Here is an 18,743-nt window from a genome sequence, read left to right as displayed (position 1 = left end):
AGACACTACAACCTTTATGGACACAAAAACAGAAATTGCTGGAAAAGCTCAGCAGGTCTGGCAGCAGCTGTGGAGAGAAATCAGAATTAACGTTTTGAATTCAAGGAAGCTTCCTCAGGGCTTTTATTGAGGCATGATTTGGAGATGCCTGTGTTGGACTGGGGTGAACAAAGTTAAAAATCCCACAACACCAGGTTATAGTGATGAAGGAGCGAGATGAAGGAGCGACGCTCCAAAAGCTAGTGTGCTTCCAATTAAACTTGTTGGACTATAACCTGATGTTGTGTGATTTTTAACTTTATTGAGGCATCAATTTAAATGCCTACCTTCTGAGTACTGTTGACCGTAAACAGTCTCCCATTGATATAGCACCCTCTATTGCCTCCCTATCTAAGTATATTACACTGAAGTGCAGCGTTTTTACTTGTTTGTTAGTAGGATGTGGGCATTATAGGCTAGGCCAGCATTTATTGCTCATTCCTAACTGCCCTTGAGAAGGTGGGGGTAAGTTTCCTTCTTGAACTGCTGCAGTCCATTCAGTGCAGTTACACCTTCAATGGTATTAGATGGGTAAGTTATATTAAGGTTGTACAGTACTTTGGTGAGGCCTCTTCTGGAGAACTGTGTCCAGTTCTGGTCTCCATATTGTAAAAAGGATATTGTGAGGCTGTAGAGGATTCAGAAGAGATTTACCAGGACGTCGTCAGGAATGGAGAGTTTGAGTTGTCCCGAGAGGTTGGATAGGCTGGGACATTTTTCTCTGGAATGTAGGAGGCTGTTAGTGATCTTCTAGAGGTTCATAAAGTAATGAGGGCTATAAATAGCTATGGTGAATGTCAGGCATTGTTTTCCTAGGGTGGGGAGGAGAGAGATTTAAAAAGGATATTAGATTAGATTACTTTACAGTGTGGAAACAGGCCCTTCGGCCCAACAAGTCCACACCGACCCGCCGAAGCGCAACCCACCCATACCCCTACATTTACCCCTTACCTAACACTACGGACAATTTAACATGGCCAATTCACCTGACCTGCACATCTTTGGACTGTGGGAGGAAACCGGAGCACCCGGAGGAAACCCACGCAGACACGGGGAGAATGTGCAAACTCCACACAGTCAGTCGCCTGAGGCGGGAATTGAACCCGGGTCTCTGGCGCTGCGAAGCAGCAGTGCTAACCACTGTGCCACCGTGCCGCATTTCTCTGGAATGTAGGAGGCTGTTAGTGATCTTCTAGAGGTTCATAAAGTAATGAGGGCTATAAATAGCTATGGTGAAGGGCAATATGATATGAAGGTATGAAGATATGAAGGGCAATTTTTTTTACACAGATAGTGGTTTGCATGTGGAATTAATTTCCAGAGGAAGTGGTGGATGTGGGTACAGTATAACATTTAAAAGATATTTAGATAAGTACATGAATAAGAAGTGTGTAGAGGAATATGAGCCAAGTGCAGGCAGGTGGGACTAACTTAACTCCAGCATGGACTGGTTGGATTGTATGACTCTGTAAGTTCCAGGATTTTGACCCAATGATAGTGAAGGAACAATGATATATTTCCAAGTCATGATGGTGTGCGGCTTGGAGGGGGACTTACATCTGCTGCCATTTGTACATCCAGGTGGTAGAGGTCGCAAGTTTGGAAGGTGCTGTCTAAGGCTGCTTGGCAAGTTGTTGTAATGCATCTTAATATAGATGGGGCACACTGTTTGCACTGTGCATTGGTGATGGAGGGGGCAAAAATTTATGGTGATGGATGTGGTGCCAATCAAGCGGGTTGCTTTGTCCTGGATGGTGTCAAGCTTCTTGAGTGTTGTTGGAACTGTTCCCATTCAGGGCAAGTGGGGAGTATTCCATCACACGCCTGACTTGTGCCTTGTAGATGGTGGACAGGCTTTGGGGCTGTAGTCTCTGTTGGAATGCAAGAAATGCAACAGTCAATGTGTGCGCAGCAAGATCCCACAAACAGCATTATGAAAACAGTCAGATCATCTGTTCTAGGGGTGCTGACTGAAGGATAAATGTTGTCCAAGACACCAGGCTTTTCCCCTCCACCTCCATGACACAGTTGCTGTTGGATCTTTCACCTGCACCTGAGACGGAATCTCACTCCAATATTTCATCTGAAAGACAGCACCTCCAATAGTGCAGAGTTCCCTCCGAACTGCACAGAGACTGTTAGCCTCAAGCTGCAGTGGATTTCAGTTCTGTTTCTGTATCATAGAACAGCGAAAGATCAGAAAGGTCACCACCCAGTATAAGCATGGAACATCGCAAACCACAAAAAAGAAACTTCCTTTTCCTACTGCAACTGTAAACATGCAACTGCCACAAGTTCAGCACACATCCATCGTAAACCACAGCAAGCTCTCACTAATGAGAAGAAAAACGTGCATTCACTATCCCAGACCTACAGCCAACAATGTAGTTTTACATTTGAAGTATAGTTGCACGGTGGTTCAGTTGTCAGCACTGCTGCCTCACAGCACCAGGGACCCTGACTCGATTCCACCCCCGGGCGACTGTCTCTGTGTGGACTGTCTCTCCGTGCCTGCATGGGTTTCCTCCAGGGATGCTATGATTTCCTCCCACAGTCCAAAGATGTGCAGGTTAGGTGGAATGGCCATGCTAAGTTGTCCAGGAATGTGCAGGTTAGGTGGGTAAGCCATGGGAAATGCAGGGTGATGGGGTGAGCATGGGTGAGATGTTCTTTGGAGTGTCAGTGTGCACTCAATGGGCTGAATGGCCTGCTCCCACATGGCATGGTTTCTATGAATCACTGTTGCTGTGTAAGGAATAAGTGCCAATTTGGATGCAGCAAGCTTCCACAACGACCACATAATTTGTTTTTTCTGATGTCAAATGAGGGATACATTTTGGCTGGTCCAACATCAGGGAGAATACCTTTGCTCTTTACATCTATATACCACCGTGGGATCTCTGACAGGGCAGGCACAAGCTTGTTTTAAGACTCGTCTGAATGGCAGTACTGCTAACACTACAGTCCACCTTCCACACAGCACTGGATCATCAGTTTGGCTTGTTGCACTGAATGCCCACAGCAGGACTTGAACACATGACCTTCTGGCTCAGACCATACGAGGTGACCAAATGTGCTGTGTGGTCACAAAAGCTGCTGCCCAAGGTGTGCCGGGGTGGCACCATGCTATGAAAAAGGCCACAGAATGGCCAGGGGCTGGGAAAATTACCTCAAGTTGAGCAAGACCCTCTTTACTGGGTATTGCTAAAGAAGCAGTAATCCAGTGTCAGATTTATCATCAGATAATGAATAAAAAGAGAGACTGACAGACGTGGAGAGAGAAAATGACACAAGCCTCTTGCTCCTTAGAAAACAATAATTAAAAGTGTTGAAACATGCTCAGACACATATCCCTTCCAGACTATATACAAGGAAGTGCATTACATTACCTTTTTGAACAGCTCCATTAACCTAATTCAGAAACAAAAATGTTGCATTCATAAAGCACCTTCGACACAGTGCAAATCCCAAAGCATTTCACAGGAGCATTATTAATCAATATTTGACAATGAGTCACAAAAGGAGACATTAGCACAAGTGTCCAAATGTTTGTTCATTAGAGATACCTTTCTGAGGAGCTTCTTAGAGGGGAAGAGGGATGTGGAAGATGTTTTGGGAGTAAGTTCCAGAGCAGGACCACCACAATGCCCAAAAAGCCAGATTTGGAGGAGAATGGATCTCTCATAGGTCAAATGGAGTGGAGGGCAATACGGAAACAGAGAAGATGTGAGACCTTTATTTGCATAAAGGAGTGAAGACTTTAACGTCAAGGTATAGTCAATAGGAGTCCATGCTGGTTTAGGAAATGCAGACATTATTTTGCTTCATTTGTTTGTTGCAGGCACAGCCAGTCAGGCTGGAGTTTATGAGATTAGATTAGATTCCCTACAGTATGGATACAGGCCATTTGGCCCAACAAATCGACACCAACCCTCCAAAGAGCAACCCACCCACACCCATTACCCTACCCGATATTTACCCCTGACTAATGCACCTAACACTATGGGCAATTTAGCATGACCAGTTCACTTAACTTGCACATCTTTGGACTGTGGGAGGAAACTGGAGCACCCAGATGAAATCCACGTGGATACGGGGAAAATGTGCAAACCCCCAGACAGACAGTCACCCAAGGCTGGAATCGAACCCGGGTCCCTGGCTCTGTGAGGCAGCAGTGCTAACCACTGAGCCACCATGCCACCCCAAAGGGAGCAGCCATGCAAAGGGAAGTTGGGTAGATTGCCCCCCCCCTCCCCCCCCTCCCCCATGTGGTCCCAGTGCATTAGGTGCAACAATGAAGGTTGGGAGCATTCACATTAGAAACCTTTCACAAAATTCACTTCAGCAAGGAAATGAGAGGGGTGCACTGAGCTGCACGTCTATTCCACACTTTAAGGTAAGGCTGTGTCTCTGCCTGTCTCTCGCTCTTTCTGTCTGTCTCAAACTCTCACAAGAACCCATCGTAAGACCAGCCATTGGGAGCACAGCGAAAGAGAATCAGTACAGCATGTTAAATTTAGAAACTTCTACGTGAATCCTGGCCACAAGTAAGAAGGTATGTGCAGAACGCTTTGACTCTCTCATGAAATATTTATATGAGTTGTTATCTCTGGTGAGTGCCAGCGAAAGCCTGAGCTCCCAGTGGAAGAAGCTTTTAATTGCTTTCCTGTTTTGTTGTTGATTTGAACTAAAAGCTTCCCATGTTATCACAAGCTTTGGAAACTCCTCTTGCCGGCCCAGCAAAAAAGCAGATAATAGGAGATCAGCAGAATTTTACTCAACAAAGTGACACTGAATGGCACCAGGAAATGTGTCTCTCTTGCTCCTTTAATGCAGATTGTGTGTCTATGCTCCGGGTCTGCATGCTCAGAATTACTTTCACACCGTGGTGCTGAGGGAGTGCTGTATAGTTGGAGGTGCTGTCTTTCGATGAGACCTTTATGGTCAGATACAGTGAGATTTCTGTGGCACTATTTCGAGGAAGAGCAGGGGAGTTCTCCCTAGTCAAGTTATCCCTTGGTCAGCATCACTAAAACAGATCGGATCATTATCGGGTGGCTCTCTGTGGGATCTTCCTGAGCACAAGCCTCCAGCTGGGTTTCCTGCCTTGCAGCAATTCCTACAATTCAGATTATGTCATTGCCTGTCAGGTGCTTTGGGAATGCCCTGAGGTTAAGAAAGGTGCTATATAAATGCAAGTCCTTTCTTTCTCACTATCCAGTGCAATGGCACATTATACTGAGAAAAGGAGCATCCATAAGTTGATTCTCTGTCACCTAGTGGCTGGGTGCTACAGTTTGAAAGGATGGAGTGTTGGAAGCGGGGCGGAAATGTGGCAGAAGGGTGTGGGTTAAACTAAAAGTTCAGATTTTGTTCACTATCTAGTGACCTTCAGGAACTATAGCATTGATGTAAGGTGAAAGGTGTGAGGCATAGAGTTTAAGAGCATGTTAGGCTGAAGCTATCTAAAACGTTGGAAATTCCTGATGAAGGGCTCCTGCCCGAAAAGTCGATTTGCCTGCTCCTCGGATGCTGCCCGACCTGCTGCACATTTCCAGCATCACTCTAATCTTGACTCCAGCATCTGCAGTCCTCACTTTCGCCTATATAAAACATTGGTTGTTCCACAGCTAGAGAATTGTGTGCATTTCTGGAATCCACATTATCAGCAGGATGTGGTTGCACTGGAGAGGGTGCGGAGAAGATTTACCAGGAAGTTGCCTGGGTTGGAGGGTTGTAATTACGAAAAGAGATTGGATAGACTGAGTTTGTTCTCCTTGGAACAGAGGAGATTGGAACAGAGGAACATGATTGAGATGTATTCAATTACGAGAAATGCAGGATGGGATAGACAAGAAGAAATGCTTCCCATTGTTGGGAGATTTCAATGACCAGGGACATAGATTTAAAGTAAGAGGTTTCAAGGAGTTGTGAGAATTCTTTTTCACTCTGAGGGTGGTGAGTATCTTGATCTCACTGTCTGAAAATGTGGCAGAGACTGAAACCCTCATAATGTTTAACAAGTATTTAGACATGCACTTGCAATGTCAAGGTATGCAAGGTTATGGGTCAAGTGTTGGAAAATGGGAATCCAGTAGTTTGGTGGCCATTTTTGACCAGTGTAGAATCATTGGGCTGAAGGGTGTTTTTCTGTACTGCCGATCTCTGTGATTCTATGAATCTAAATGCTGGTCAGATGAGGCCAGTTTGGGTTCACCTATAAAACATACCCTGATCAAGTGGTTTGCTGACCCCAATGGGCTAGGATCACACACGAAGAATGGACACTTACACAATCTCTCTGAAGGTTGGACAATGCCCCTGTATCTGGATCCCGGATGCCATCACCCCTGATCAAACTGAGGGAAAGAACATCGAGTTATGGTGCACCTTCAGCCCTAGCAGTGGAAGGGAATTTGAACTACGTGCATTGTAAAGTACCTGAAGATCAAATTCAGAAGTACGCTTGGCACTGTGCAGGTGTGATATTCCTACCTTTGATCCTAATTCTTTCATGAGATGTTGCTGCCACTGGGCTGGCCAGCACTTGTTGCCCAGTTACCTTTAGACTGGGTACATTGCTCGGGTTTTGCAAAGGGCAGATAGGAGACAGCTACATTGCTGTGGGCTTTGAGTTACAAGTGGGCCAGATCAGATAAGGACAGTCGGTATCCTTCCCTGATGAGTATTAGTAAACTAAATGGGATCTTCCAACAATAACTTAATCTTTCAGATTTATTAATTTAATATAAAAATCTAACGCAGTAGGATTTGAACACATGTTCCCAAGGTATAAGTTTGAGCTAGTGAATTACTAGCCTGGTGACATTAACATGACTCCAAAAACTCTTACTGCCCACAGCAATTAATCTTACAGTTCTCACGAAGAAGGGCATGTGCCCGAAACGTCGAATCTTCTGTTCCCTAGATGCTGCCTGACCTGCTGTGCTGTTCCAGCAATAAAGTTTCAGCTTTGATCTCCAGCGTCTGCAGACCTCACTTTCTCCTCACTGGGATGTCATGACATGCATGTCAGTTATGAACCAATGTATGTGTCTTAGAAATAGGAACAGCACTGAGCAAACCTATCTCACAGTGGAAACCTGCAAGGAGGAGAGACTTTCTTCACATTAGTGTGGACTGGATTCAAACACAGAGGAGGAAGAGAAATTTGTAAAGAGTTCAACAAAGTGGATGGCAAAAGGTTGTTTCTGCTCGATGGCTAGGGGAAGGGGGACCTGGATCCGAAGGTACACAGTCTCAAAGGGAGCTCATTTAGGATGGAGATAAAGAGGAATCCTTCATTCAGAGGGTGGTGAATCTTTGGAATTCTATACTTCAGAGAGCTGGAAGCTGAGTTGTTGCGTCGGAAATCATTAAGAACACAAAAACCCAACAAGATTTTCTATTATTGCAAGTTTTAGTCACATCTCCCCCTCATCCTTCTCAACTCCACCAAGTGAAGACCAACAGTCTTCGGTTGTTCCTCAAATGACAAGCTCTTCATTCCCAGGATCATTCTTGGAAACCTCCTCTGGGCCCCTCTCCAAGGCCAGCACATCCTTCCTTAGATATGGGACACAAAATTGCTCACAATATACCAAATGCAGTCTGACCAGAGCCTCATATAGCCTTAGCAGTGCATCCCTGCTCTTGTATTCTCGCCCCCTTGTAATGAATGCTAACATCACATTTGCCTTCCTAACTGCGAGCCAAACCTGCATGTTAACCTTAAGAGAATCCTAAACTAGGACTCCTAAGTCCCTTTGTGCTTCAGATTTTTGCAGACCTTTATAAAATAGTCTACACCTCTATTCTTCTTGCTAAAGTGCTCAATGGGTCAAATGGCCTCCACTGGCTCCCATGTTCTATGTCCCGTGGGCGGCACGGTGGCACAGTGGTTAGCACTGCTGCCTCACAGCGCCAGAGACCCGGGTTCAATTCCCGCCTCAGGCGACTGACTGTGTGGAGTTTGCACGTTCTCCCCGTGTCTGCGGGGGTTTCCTCCGGGTGCTCCGGTTTCCTCCCACCATCCAATGATGTGCAGGGTCAGGTGAATTGGCCATACTAAATTGCCTGTAGTGTTAGGTAAGGGGTAAATGTAGGGGTATGGGTGGGTTTCGCTTCGGCGGGTCGGTGTGGACTTGTTGGGCCGAAGGGCCTGTTTCCACACTGTAATCTAATCTAACTTCTTTAGAGTTCTTCCACAGCAGGAGTGAACAGGGAAGGGTGACTATCCTGCATTTATATAGCACCTTTCATGGCCGCAGAGTGTCCCAAAGCATTTTGAATGCCATTGAAGTAGCTTCAAAGAAAGGGTTAAAGCCTGTGGCAGGAGGGGTGGGGTGGTGGGGAATAAAAAGGATGAAACGTTTCACAGAAACAACCTGAATATTTGTACAGTTAGCAAACAGCTTCAGTTGGATCTGGTTTTATGTTATTCCCTGAAGCTAATTCTGCCATTTCACTGGTGTTGCCTCAGGCTCCATTAGGTTTCCCAGTACTGTAGGTCTTCCTTTTCTAGGTTGCCACCAGAACAGATAGGAGCCATGACACTTAGAAACAAATTCACAAAACGGGAAAAACAAAACAATTATTGCTGGGGTGCTTGTAAGACTGAAGCTTGCAGATAATGCTGGATCCCAAAGCATATTAAGCCGAGCTCCTTGATGTCTTCGATGTAGAATTTAACTATCACTGGGAATTGCTTTGAATCATGTGTGCTGCCCCTGCTGAAATTCGCCCTTTAGTTCTGTAAATGTTAAGCAGAAATGCACCACGACCTTTGATGTGAGCCCCAGGCTTCATTTGCCTCATAACCTTTACGTTGCTGATCTTCAGAAGCGACTAGCTGACTTTGGGACAGCACTTGTGCATTTATTATTGTTTTCCCCTACCAAGGCTTGTTGTGGTGGGGGGGGGGGGGGATGTTTCGCTAATCCCACATGAGCGTAAAATCCTGGCTGACTCTCCCAGTGCAGAGCTGTGAGGGTGCTACATTGTTGGAGGCACAGTTCTTCCAGATGAGTGTTCAGAGCATGGCCATACATGCTCTGTCAGATGCATGTAAAAGAATGCATGGGACTATTTCGAAGGGGCCTCTTTCTTGTGTTCTGGTTAATATTTATCATCAGCACCACTTCCCCCCACCCAAACCCACAGCCACACCAACCCCTCAGGCATTCAGTTGAAAGTAAATTATCTGCTTATCATCACACTGCTGACTGTGAGATCTTTCTGTGTGCAAACTTGTTGCTACGTTTCTCCCATTACAACAGCAACTGGACTATCATTCAGTAGCAGCAGTGCATGCCATTTACACGATACACTGTAGAAATGTACCAAGGCTCCCTAAATGTGGAGGTGCTGGTGTTAGACTCAGGTGGATGAGGTCAGAGGTTGCCTAATACCTGGGCGGCACAGTGGCTTAGTAGTTAGCACTGCTGCCTCAGAGCACCAGGAACCTGGGTTCAATTCCACCCTCAGGTGACTGTCTGTATGGAGTTTGCACGTTCTCCCAGTGTCTGCGTGGGTTTCCTCTGGGTGCTCCAGTTTCCTCTTACAATCCAAAACTGTGCAGGTTAGGTGAATTGATCATGCTAAATTGCACGTAGTGTTCAGAGGTGTGTAGGTTAGGTGCATTAGTTAGGGGAATGGGTCTGGGTGGGTTACTCTTCCAAGGATCAGTGTGGATTTGTTGGGCCGAATGGCCTGTTCCCAAACCTCAGGGATTCTATGAGCAGTTTTATATGAAATCAGAGGCTTTCGTCACAAGCACCTCAAATAAATCTGTCGGACTATAACCTGGTGTCATGTGACATCTGACCAAGGCTCCTCAGATAGCACCTTCCAAACCCCCAACAACAAGTTCTGAGAAGGACAAGGGCAGCAGATATATGGGAACACCACCACCCAATTGTTCCCCTCTAAGACACTCACAGTCTTAACCTGGAAATACAGCACCATTCCTTCACTATCGCTGGAATTCCTTGCCGAAGGGCATTGTGTGTTAACCTACTGCAGGACAGAAGTGATTCGAACACAGGACCTTCTCAAAGGCAGCTAGGGATTTGTAATAAATCCTGTCCCAGACCCCATAAATAAAAATAACTACTTCAAAAACCCTGAAAGAAATACAACACCGCAGATGCCAGAAATCTAACATAAAAGCAGAAAGTGTTGGAAATGCTCAGGGGGTCTGACAGCATTCTGTAGAGAGAGAAACCAAAGTTGATGTTTCAGATCTGTGACTTGTTCAACAAAATTGCAGCTCTAGTCAAGGTATACAATTTGATACAACAACCCCATTTCTCACTCCGCAGAAGCTGCTGAGTATTTTCAATATTTTCTATTTTTTACTTCTAAACCCGCTGACTGGCTGTGAATCTCTGCGATATCTAAGGTAATGAAGGATGCTTTGTCGATGTAAGTTAATAAAGCTGTAATACAGCAATTGTATCACATTTTAAGGCAAATGCAAGACTTCAGGGGGTTGTGGCTGAAAGCCTGAACTGGTTTTAGTGCTTAAATATTATAAATAATAGATCAATTTGATATTAAATAATGAATACACTCTCTGTTACCACTGCACCTCAGGATAAAAACCCCCGAGCTCTCTCTTTGCTTTTGTGTTTCAGGTTTAGGTTTGTGACAGGAGTCTCTAGTGTCCCGGAGGAAGGAGGCAGAAAACAAGGATGGCTGTCAAACCACACGGCTCCCTGCTGAAGAAGCACAGCCAGACTGACCTCGTGAGCCGGCTGAAGAGTAGGAAAATCCTCGGAGTCGGCGGCGAAGATGATGAGGGGGAAGTCCACCGATCAAAGGTAATGCTGCCTTCTCGAAAGCAAAATTGGATTTTGGACATGATGAGCAATTGGCCCTGCGCAACTTGGGTCTGACTGATGGGCTCGAACTCTTTTTCTCCCTCTCTGTAAGGATCCTATGTGGACTCAGTGTAGCCAGTTTCAGTCCAGTTCCTGGTAGCATGAGCCCAGAGCACTGAACTATCTCTACTCCAAGCTAGACTGCCTCAGATAGGAGTCAAGATTTGAGCGGTGTTGGAAAAACATAGCAGGTCAGGCAGCATCCGAAGAGCAGGTAAGTCGACATTTCGGGCAAAAGTCTGTCATCAGGAAACAAATGGGATCACACCTGAGCTCCTCACAGCTTCATAGAGTGGATACGGTGCTGAAAGAGGCCATTCTGCCCAGTTGTGACTGTCTTCGAGGAGAAAGTGAGGTCTGCAGATGCTGGAGATCAAAGTTGAAACTTTATTGCTGGAACAGCACAGCAGGTCAGGCAGCATCCAGGGAACAGGAGATTCGACGTTTCGGGCACAGGCCCTTCTTCAGTTGTGACTGTGCTGACTCTCCAAATGAGCAATGCCATTCCCCACCTTCTCCCCGTAACCCTGCGCCTTCCTTTTCAGAGAATAGTCTGCTTTAATGTGTCAATTGAGAAAGAAAAGAGCTGGGACTTCAAGGGGCTTGTGGTGCAATAGCAGTGTCCCTTCATCAGGGCCAGAAGGTGCAGATTCATATCCCACCTACCCCAGTCATGTCTGAATTGGGAATTACCTTTAGAGAGAGGTGGGGCTGCAGTGCATTATCTCCCCTTCAGCGCCATGTTGTTTGAATCTCTCCCTCGTTTCCCCCACCTTTTTTTGTGTTTTGTCGTTTTGGTATTTTAATTTATTAATTTGGTGATGGTCTACGAAAAAACAAAGAGTTGGGTCTTTTTCAAAGCTTTCAGAGAGAGGTGGACACTGCAGGAGCTGGGGTTCATTATTTTTCCCACTGATTCCATTTTGATTCAGTCCCTCTCTCATTTCCTCCCCTTTTTGTTTCACTTTCTTTTACTGCTTTTTCTGGTTATGTGGACCTTTCCCAGCAAGAGAGTTGGTTTCTAGATAGGTAAAAGATCCAGAAGGGAGAGGGTGAAACTAGGACTTATATTGATCTATATTTTAACAATAAAGCATCTGGATGGGTACATGAATAGGAAAGGTTTAGAGGGATATGGGCCAAATGCTGGCAAATGGGAGTAGATTAACTGGTCGGCATGGATGAGTTGGACTGAAGGGTCTGTTTTCATGCTATATAGTTCTATGACTGCATGACTGTATAATAAAAGGATTGTAAATTTCTGAAAGTCTTCTCCAGCCCACAAACATCTGTCAGCGTAACATCACTGTGAGAAAGCTAACGCTATGTCTCCATTGTTTCTTTCACCACATACTTTAAATATGTGGTCTCCCATTAATCCTTGCACCAATGGGAACAGCTTTAATTCTGTCTAATCTGTTTAGACCCCTTACTCTGGGTAAATCATTCAGTCCCAGTTCCCTGAGCTTGTTCCATGCCATTTACCAAGATGGTGACTTATTTGCACCCTAAGTTCATACACCCAACGTGGCTCTATCTCCTTTAATACACTTGAGGTAGCAGACCTCCATTGATCTCTCATTTAAAATGATTGACTGACTCAATGGTTATTTATCTTTGTGGAAAAGAGTTCCACCCTTCCTGTTTCCTAACCTCTTGCCTTAACAGGCTGACCCCAGTGTTTGTTTTATTTAGATTACTTACAGTGTGGAAACAGACCCTTCGGCCCACCAAGTCCACACTGACGTGCCACCCACCCAGACCCATTCCCCTACATTTACCCCTGCCCCTAACACTACGGGCAATTTAGCATGGTCAATTTACCTAACCTGCACAATTTTGGACTGTGGGAGGAAACCCACGCAGACACAGGGAAAATATGCAAACTCCACACAGTCAGTCGCCTGATGCGGGAATTGTACCCAGGTCTCTGGTGCTGTGAGGCAGCAGTGCTAACCACTGTGCCACCATGCCGCCCACTAACTCTGTTTACCAATTCTGTTCTGAGCTGACCCTCATTATTGCAACCGGTCACTATATCACCTAACAATTTCTTACAAAATTTGATAAGCCACAGTCAAATCACCCTTTAAGTATCTACAGGCTAAAGAATAACCCTGGTCTCATTGTTGAATCCTTGGAGAGCCACAGGTTTATTCTGATGAATCAATATTGAATCTCCTTCCAAGATTGATAAATCCGTCTAAGACATTTCATTCTGAATTTATATTGCACGCCAGTAGTTGTTGTGTTCTCACCATGATTTAGTGCGACTGTAGCAAAAATCTTCTTCTAATTTATATTCCAGCCCTCTAATTAAAAGAGCAAATTGCATTAGCTATTTAAATTGTTCTTGTTTTTATAACCGACTGCTACCTTTTAGTGAATTATATGTGCAGATTCTCGCATTTTTTTAGACTTCCACTGGTTTTTGCTCTTCATTTTTTAATTGACACTCAGATCTATCTCTTATTTTTCATCCAAAATGTAACACCTCATGCTGGTGAAATCCATCTGTCACACATTCGCCCACTCACTTAATCTTTCAAAACCCTATTGCTTCTGTCTGCACTTGTTACTATGTCATTCATTTTAGCATCAGGGCTGAGCCACAGCATTGGGAAATATAGGGGTAGTTTAAATCTGCAACTAACCAAGCTGTACCTTACTTAACATTGATAATTGGGTCACCAAAGAGGACCTTTTCCAGGACTACTAACCCTTGTTTCATTGAACACAGCATTTTATATTTACAAAACAAAAAGTAAATCCTTAGAATCCCTGCAGTGTGGAAACAGGCCATTCAGCCCAAGAAGTACACACTGACTCTCTGAAGAGCATCACTCCACTACCCTACACATTCCTCAACACCATGGGCAACTTACTGTGGTCAATCCACTTCACCTACACATCTTTGCACTATGGAAGGAAACTACAGCACCTGGCAGAAACTCATACAGCCATGGAGAGAATGTGCAGACTCCACACTGACAGTCACCTGAGGATGGAATTGAACCTGGGTCTCATACACTACAAGGCAGCAGTACTAACCACTGAGCAACCATGCTAACTCCATGCTTGCTATTGGAGATAAAAGCAAAGCTACTTTTGAAAGAGATGAAAGGTGTGTGAGAGAAAGCAATTAACTGAGTGGACAGTGAAATCTGCCCACAGGATTTCACAAATAACACAAATTGTTATTCTTTTACTAAATGTAGCAGTAGGTTATTTGTTTGTGCAAGTTTGGATGGTTTCTGCACATGAGCACATGAATTTGTGCATGTGTGTCCACGCCAATGACTTTGTGAACCTCGGCAAAAGTGAGGACTGCAGATGCTGGAGAATAGAGTCAAGATTAGAGTGGTGCTGGAAAAGCACAGCAGGTCAGGCAGCATCCGAGGAGCAGGAAAATTGACCTTTCGGGCAGAAGCCGTTCATCAGGAATGAATACTGTGTGAACCTACCCTCTTGCTCCTTATATATGTATGGAATGCTTTGGGATTTTCTTTAATCCTGTTGCCAAGGACTTTTCATGGTCCCTTTTAGCCCTCCTAGTGTCTACTTTAAAAGTGATGCTAGCATCCAATTTTAAAGTAGACATGAGGAAGGCTAAAAGAAGCCATGAAATGTCCTTGGCAAACAAGATGAAGGAAAGTCCCGATGTATTCTATACATATTTAAGGAGCAAAAGGGTAGCTAGGGAAAGGGTAGCTCCACTCAAGGACAAACGAGGGAATTTATGCATGGATCCGGAGAAGTGTATCCATGAAGTCCTTAAAGACTGTTTTGCATCGATATTCACAGAGGAGAAGGACATAGTGATGATGAGTCTTGGGAGGGGTTTGGTGATATTTTAGGGCATGTCAGTATCCAAAAGGAGATGTAGAGTGTTTTGGAAAGCTTTAAGGTAGACAGGTCACCAGGACCTGATAGGATCTAATCCAGAACACTGAGGGAGGCAGGTGAGGGAATTGTTGGGGCTTTGTACAAAGTCTTGGTAACCTGTTTAATCACAGGTGAGGTCCCAGAGGGTTGGAGAATAGCCAATGTTATCTCTGTGTTTAAGAAAGGCAACAGGAGAATCTGGGAAATTCAGATCAGTGAGCCTATGTCAGTGGTCGGGGTTTTACTGGAGAAGATTGTTCGGGATAGGATTAACTCACTTTTGGAAAAATATACATTTGTAGCGATAGGCAGTATGGTTTTGAGAGTATCCCACAAATGTGATGGAGTTTTTGGAGGAAGTAACAAAGCTGATTGATGAGGGCAGGCTGGTAGATGTTGTCTATATGACTTTAGCAAAGCCTTTGACAAGGTCACTCATGGCAAACTGATACAAAAGGTGAAGTCACATGGGATCTTTGGTGAGCCAGTGAGATGAATACAGAACTGGCTTAGTCATAGAAGGCAGTGGAAGGGTATTTTTCTGGTCGGAGATCTGTGATCAATGGCATTCTGAAGGGATCACTGCTGGACCCCTCATTGTTCTTGGGTTTGCTGTTTATCTAAAGGTGAGTGTAGGTGCTTGTAGGTGTCTGTGGATGACACAAAGATTGGGGGAGCTGCAGATAGTGAGCAGAATTGCCAGAGGATACAGTAGAATACAGACAGGCTGGAGAATTGGGTATCAAAATGGCAGACGGAGTTTAATCTCGACAAATGCGAGGTGATCTATTTTGCAAGACCTAATGCCGGAGCTAAGTATACAATAAATGGCAGAACCCATAGTTGCATCAACATACAGAGGAATCTAGGCATACAGATTCACAGGCCTGATAGTAGCAACACAACTGGATAAGGTAGTGAAGGAGGCATATAGCATATTTGCCTTCATCAGCTGGGATACAGAATATAAAAATTGGCAAGTCATGTTGCGGCTGTATAGAGCTGTAGTTAGGCCACATTTGGAATATTGTGTACAGTTCTAGTCACTACGCTACCAGAAGAATGTGGAGGTTTTGGAGATGCTACTGAAATGGTTTACCAGGATATTGTCTGGTCTGAAGGGTATTAGCTATGAGGAGAAATTGGATACACTTGAGTTGTTTTCACTTGAATATCAAAAGATGAAGGGTGACCTGGTAGAAGTTTACAAAATTATGAGAGGCATGGATAAAATGGATAATTGGAACCTTTGACCCAGGGCAGAAAAGTCAATTACTGGGGGTCATAGGTTTAAAGTAAAAGGGAGTATGTCTAAAGGAGAGGAAAGAGGCAGGTTTTTTACACAGATGATGGTACGTGCCTGGCATGCACTACCAGAGGAGGTGGTGGAGGTGGTCATATAGCAACATTCACGAGGCATCTTGACAGATTGATATAGAGGAGGCAACTGAGGTATATGGACCACTTGGAGGCAAAGAGATTTTAGTTTAGAAAGTCACCATGTAGCAGAATAATCCTGGTGGGCCAAAGGTCCTGATCCTGTGCTGTACTGTTCTCTGTTCTTACACATTGCTGGAGAGGAGGAGACCTACTAAGTTTCCCACCAAGTCCATATCACATCATCACATCATCATGTGGGTGATGCTTAAAGTACCCCCCTCAGACCCTTATACAACACCTTACAGGATTATACTTTTATAACTATTCTCAAGATATGGGCATTACTGGCAAGGCTGATATTTATCATCCACGATAGCTCAGTGCTTAGCACTGCTGCCTCACAGTGACCCAGGTTCAATTCCAGCCTTGGGTGACTGTCTGTGTGGAGTTTGCACGTTGTCCTTGTGTCTGTGTGGGTTTCCTCCGGGTGCTCCGGTTTGCTCCCACAATCCAAAGATGTGCTGGTTAGGTGGATTGGCCATACTAAATCGCCCATAGTGTTCAGGGATGTGCATTAGTCAGGGGAAATGTAGAGGAATGGGTCTGGGTGAGATACTCTTCAGAGGGTCTGGTGAGAACTTGTTGGACCAAATGGCCTGTTTCCACACTGTAGGGATTCTATGATTCGTGATTGCCCAAAGAGAACTTGGCAATAATCAGCCTTTAATCATACAGCAATAAGTCATCCACAGTTGTAAACTGCTGTCAGTGCTCAAAACATGTTTTCACGGACAACCTGTAGGGCTTTTGGGTTGGTCAGCCTTCAACACAATACCGATGAATGCTGAGACATGTTTGATTTCTCTTCTGCTTCTGTCGTAATTGGTTGAGTTGATTATGGCTTCCAGACCACTGTCGCCTGTTGACAGCAAAAAACATACTTCTTTTGGCCGACATCATTAATCTCAATGTATTCTGCCTTTCATTATGGGTTCCATCATGAGGTAGCTCTGTGAAATCTTCCACCAGCTATTGCTCCATGACCACTTGATCCTTAACTGAATATTTTTTGATCTGTTATTCCATAATTGCCTGTTCCAGAAATAGTTGACTCTTGTCTTAACTAATTTGATTCCTTCCACCATTTTAAGAAGATCGAAGTCAAAACACGCATTCACAAACTATTATTATTGTTCTTTTATTGTTTATGGAGTTTGTGTAAGTTGTCTGCTATCTGATGCCCTTTGTGTTTCAGAGTAGCTTGTAGCATATCTTAATCTTAAATGGTATATCTCCCAGATTATGCGGTTGCTCTGTGGTCAACTGTAGACAGCATGTGTTCAACCATGGTTCACTATTTGATAGTATCGTGACACTGGCACCAGCATTAAGCTTGGAATCAGTGAGGTGCCCATTGATACAAATAGTCTCTTGTCAAAAGTACTGGTCTAGATCACCTACTTCCTCCTAGGGACACCAGTCATTTCCTCTATTGTTCTCTGTAATAAACCTTTTTGTACGTCTTGCTTTATTGACTCTGCCCTACTTCAGCAGAATCTCTGAAAGTAACCTTTTGTTTTGAAGATAAAGCATTATTTTCCAATGCTTTGGCACCGTGTGTGACTGTGAAGTTTTCTTGCTCCATTGCATTGGCAATTACTTAGATTAGATTACTTACAGTGTGGAAACAGGCCCTTCAGCCCAAGTCCACACCGACCCACCACCCACCCAGTCCCAGTCCCAGTCCCCTACATTTACCCCTTCACCTAATACTACAGGCAATTTAGCATTGCTAATTCACCTAACGTGCACATTTTTGGACTGTGGGAGGAAAACTGGAGCACTCGGAAAGAATGTGCAATCTCCACACAGACAGTCGCCTGAGGTGGGAATTGAACCCGGGCCTCTAGCACTGTGAGGCAGTAGGGCTAACCACTGTGCCACTGTTACCTTCAGTATCTGGTCATTGTCTTACTGATTTTTTATGTGTGTCTCTTGTGGCACTGCGCACATTAAGAATTGCATGGATCCTGTTGATCTCCTGTGGTAAGGATGATCCTTTCCTTTTTATGTTTATCTGTGCTGCTTCCAGATTTTGACTTCACATACCATCAGAAAGGCTTTTGCTCAAATGAAATTTCCTTATGACTGTAATAACTCTGACAAAGAGTCATCAGAAATTCCAACAGCAAGTTGATCATTTTTAAAATTTTGTTTTTAAGTCACCATTTCTCCATTAATCTTGAGACTATTAATTAAGTTATCCTGAGTGCTGAACTCTTCTCTTTAAACTAGCTGTTTCAAGAATTTTACTGTAATTAAAGTAATTGTCAAAGGCTTGCTTCAGAAGTATCTGTTGTTTCATTTATACCTCAGCAAGCTTAAATGTTATTGGCTATGCTCCCAGTTGTGTCTCGAAGTGTATTAATTTGTTCAACTTCTGGTATTGTGACACATTTAGAATTTTCTTCAGAAATAGTTTCTCTAAGGTGTCCACCTCAATGTTTTATTTGACCCATCTCTGAAATCCTCCTGGCAACATTGTTTCTGATGCCA

The 18,743-nt window shown here is 44.3% G+C and overlaps 1 protein-coding gene across 3 annotated transcripts in view; it reads left to right on the top strand.

The window, feature by feature from the left end:
* The window catches only part of LOC122542209 (tumor protein p53-inducible protein 11-like), a 112,459-nt gene that overhangs the window by 77,928 nt on the left and 15,788 nt on the right, over positions 1 to 18,743 (top strand). Inside the window, exons 1-2 of one of the 3 annotated variants that reach the window (XM_043679698.2) lie at positions 4,308 to 4,435; positions 10,677 to 10,862. In XM_043679698.2, the coding sequence (XP_043535633.1) occupies positions 10,734 to 10,862 (129 nt within the window). In that variant the 5' untranslated portion in view covers positions 4,308 to 4,435; positions 10,677 to 10,733. The other 2 variants (XM_043679697.2, XM_087978279.1) reach the window with 2 other exon arrangements.

The sequence above is a fragment of the Chiloscyllium plagiosum genome, unplaced genomic scaffold, assembly GCF_037043375.1.
Source record: "Chiloscyllium plagiosum isolate Xiang-an unplaced genomic scaffold, Cpla_swu_hap1 HiC_scaffold_33, whole genome shotgun sequence".
Lineage (NCBI taxonomy): Eukaryota > Metazoa > Chordata > Chondrichthyes > Orectolobiformes > Hemiscylliidae > Chiloscyllium > Chiloscyllium plagiosum.
The sequence above is the reverse complement of the archived record's forward strand: the minus strand, read 5'-3'. Positions and strand labels throughout refer to the sequence as shown.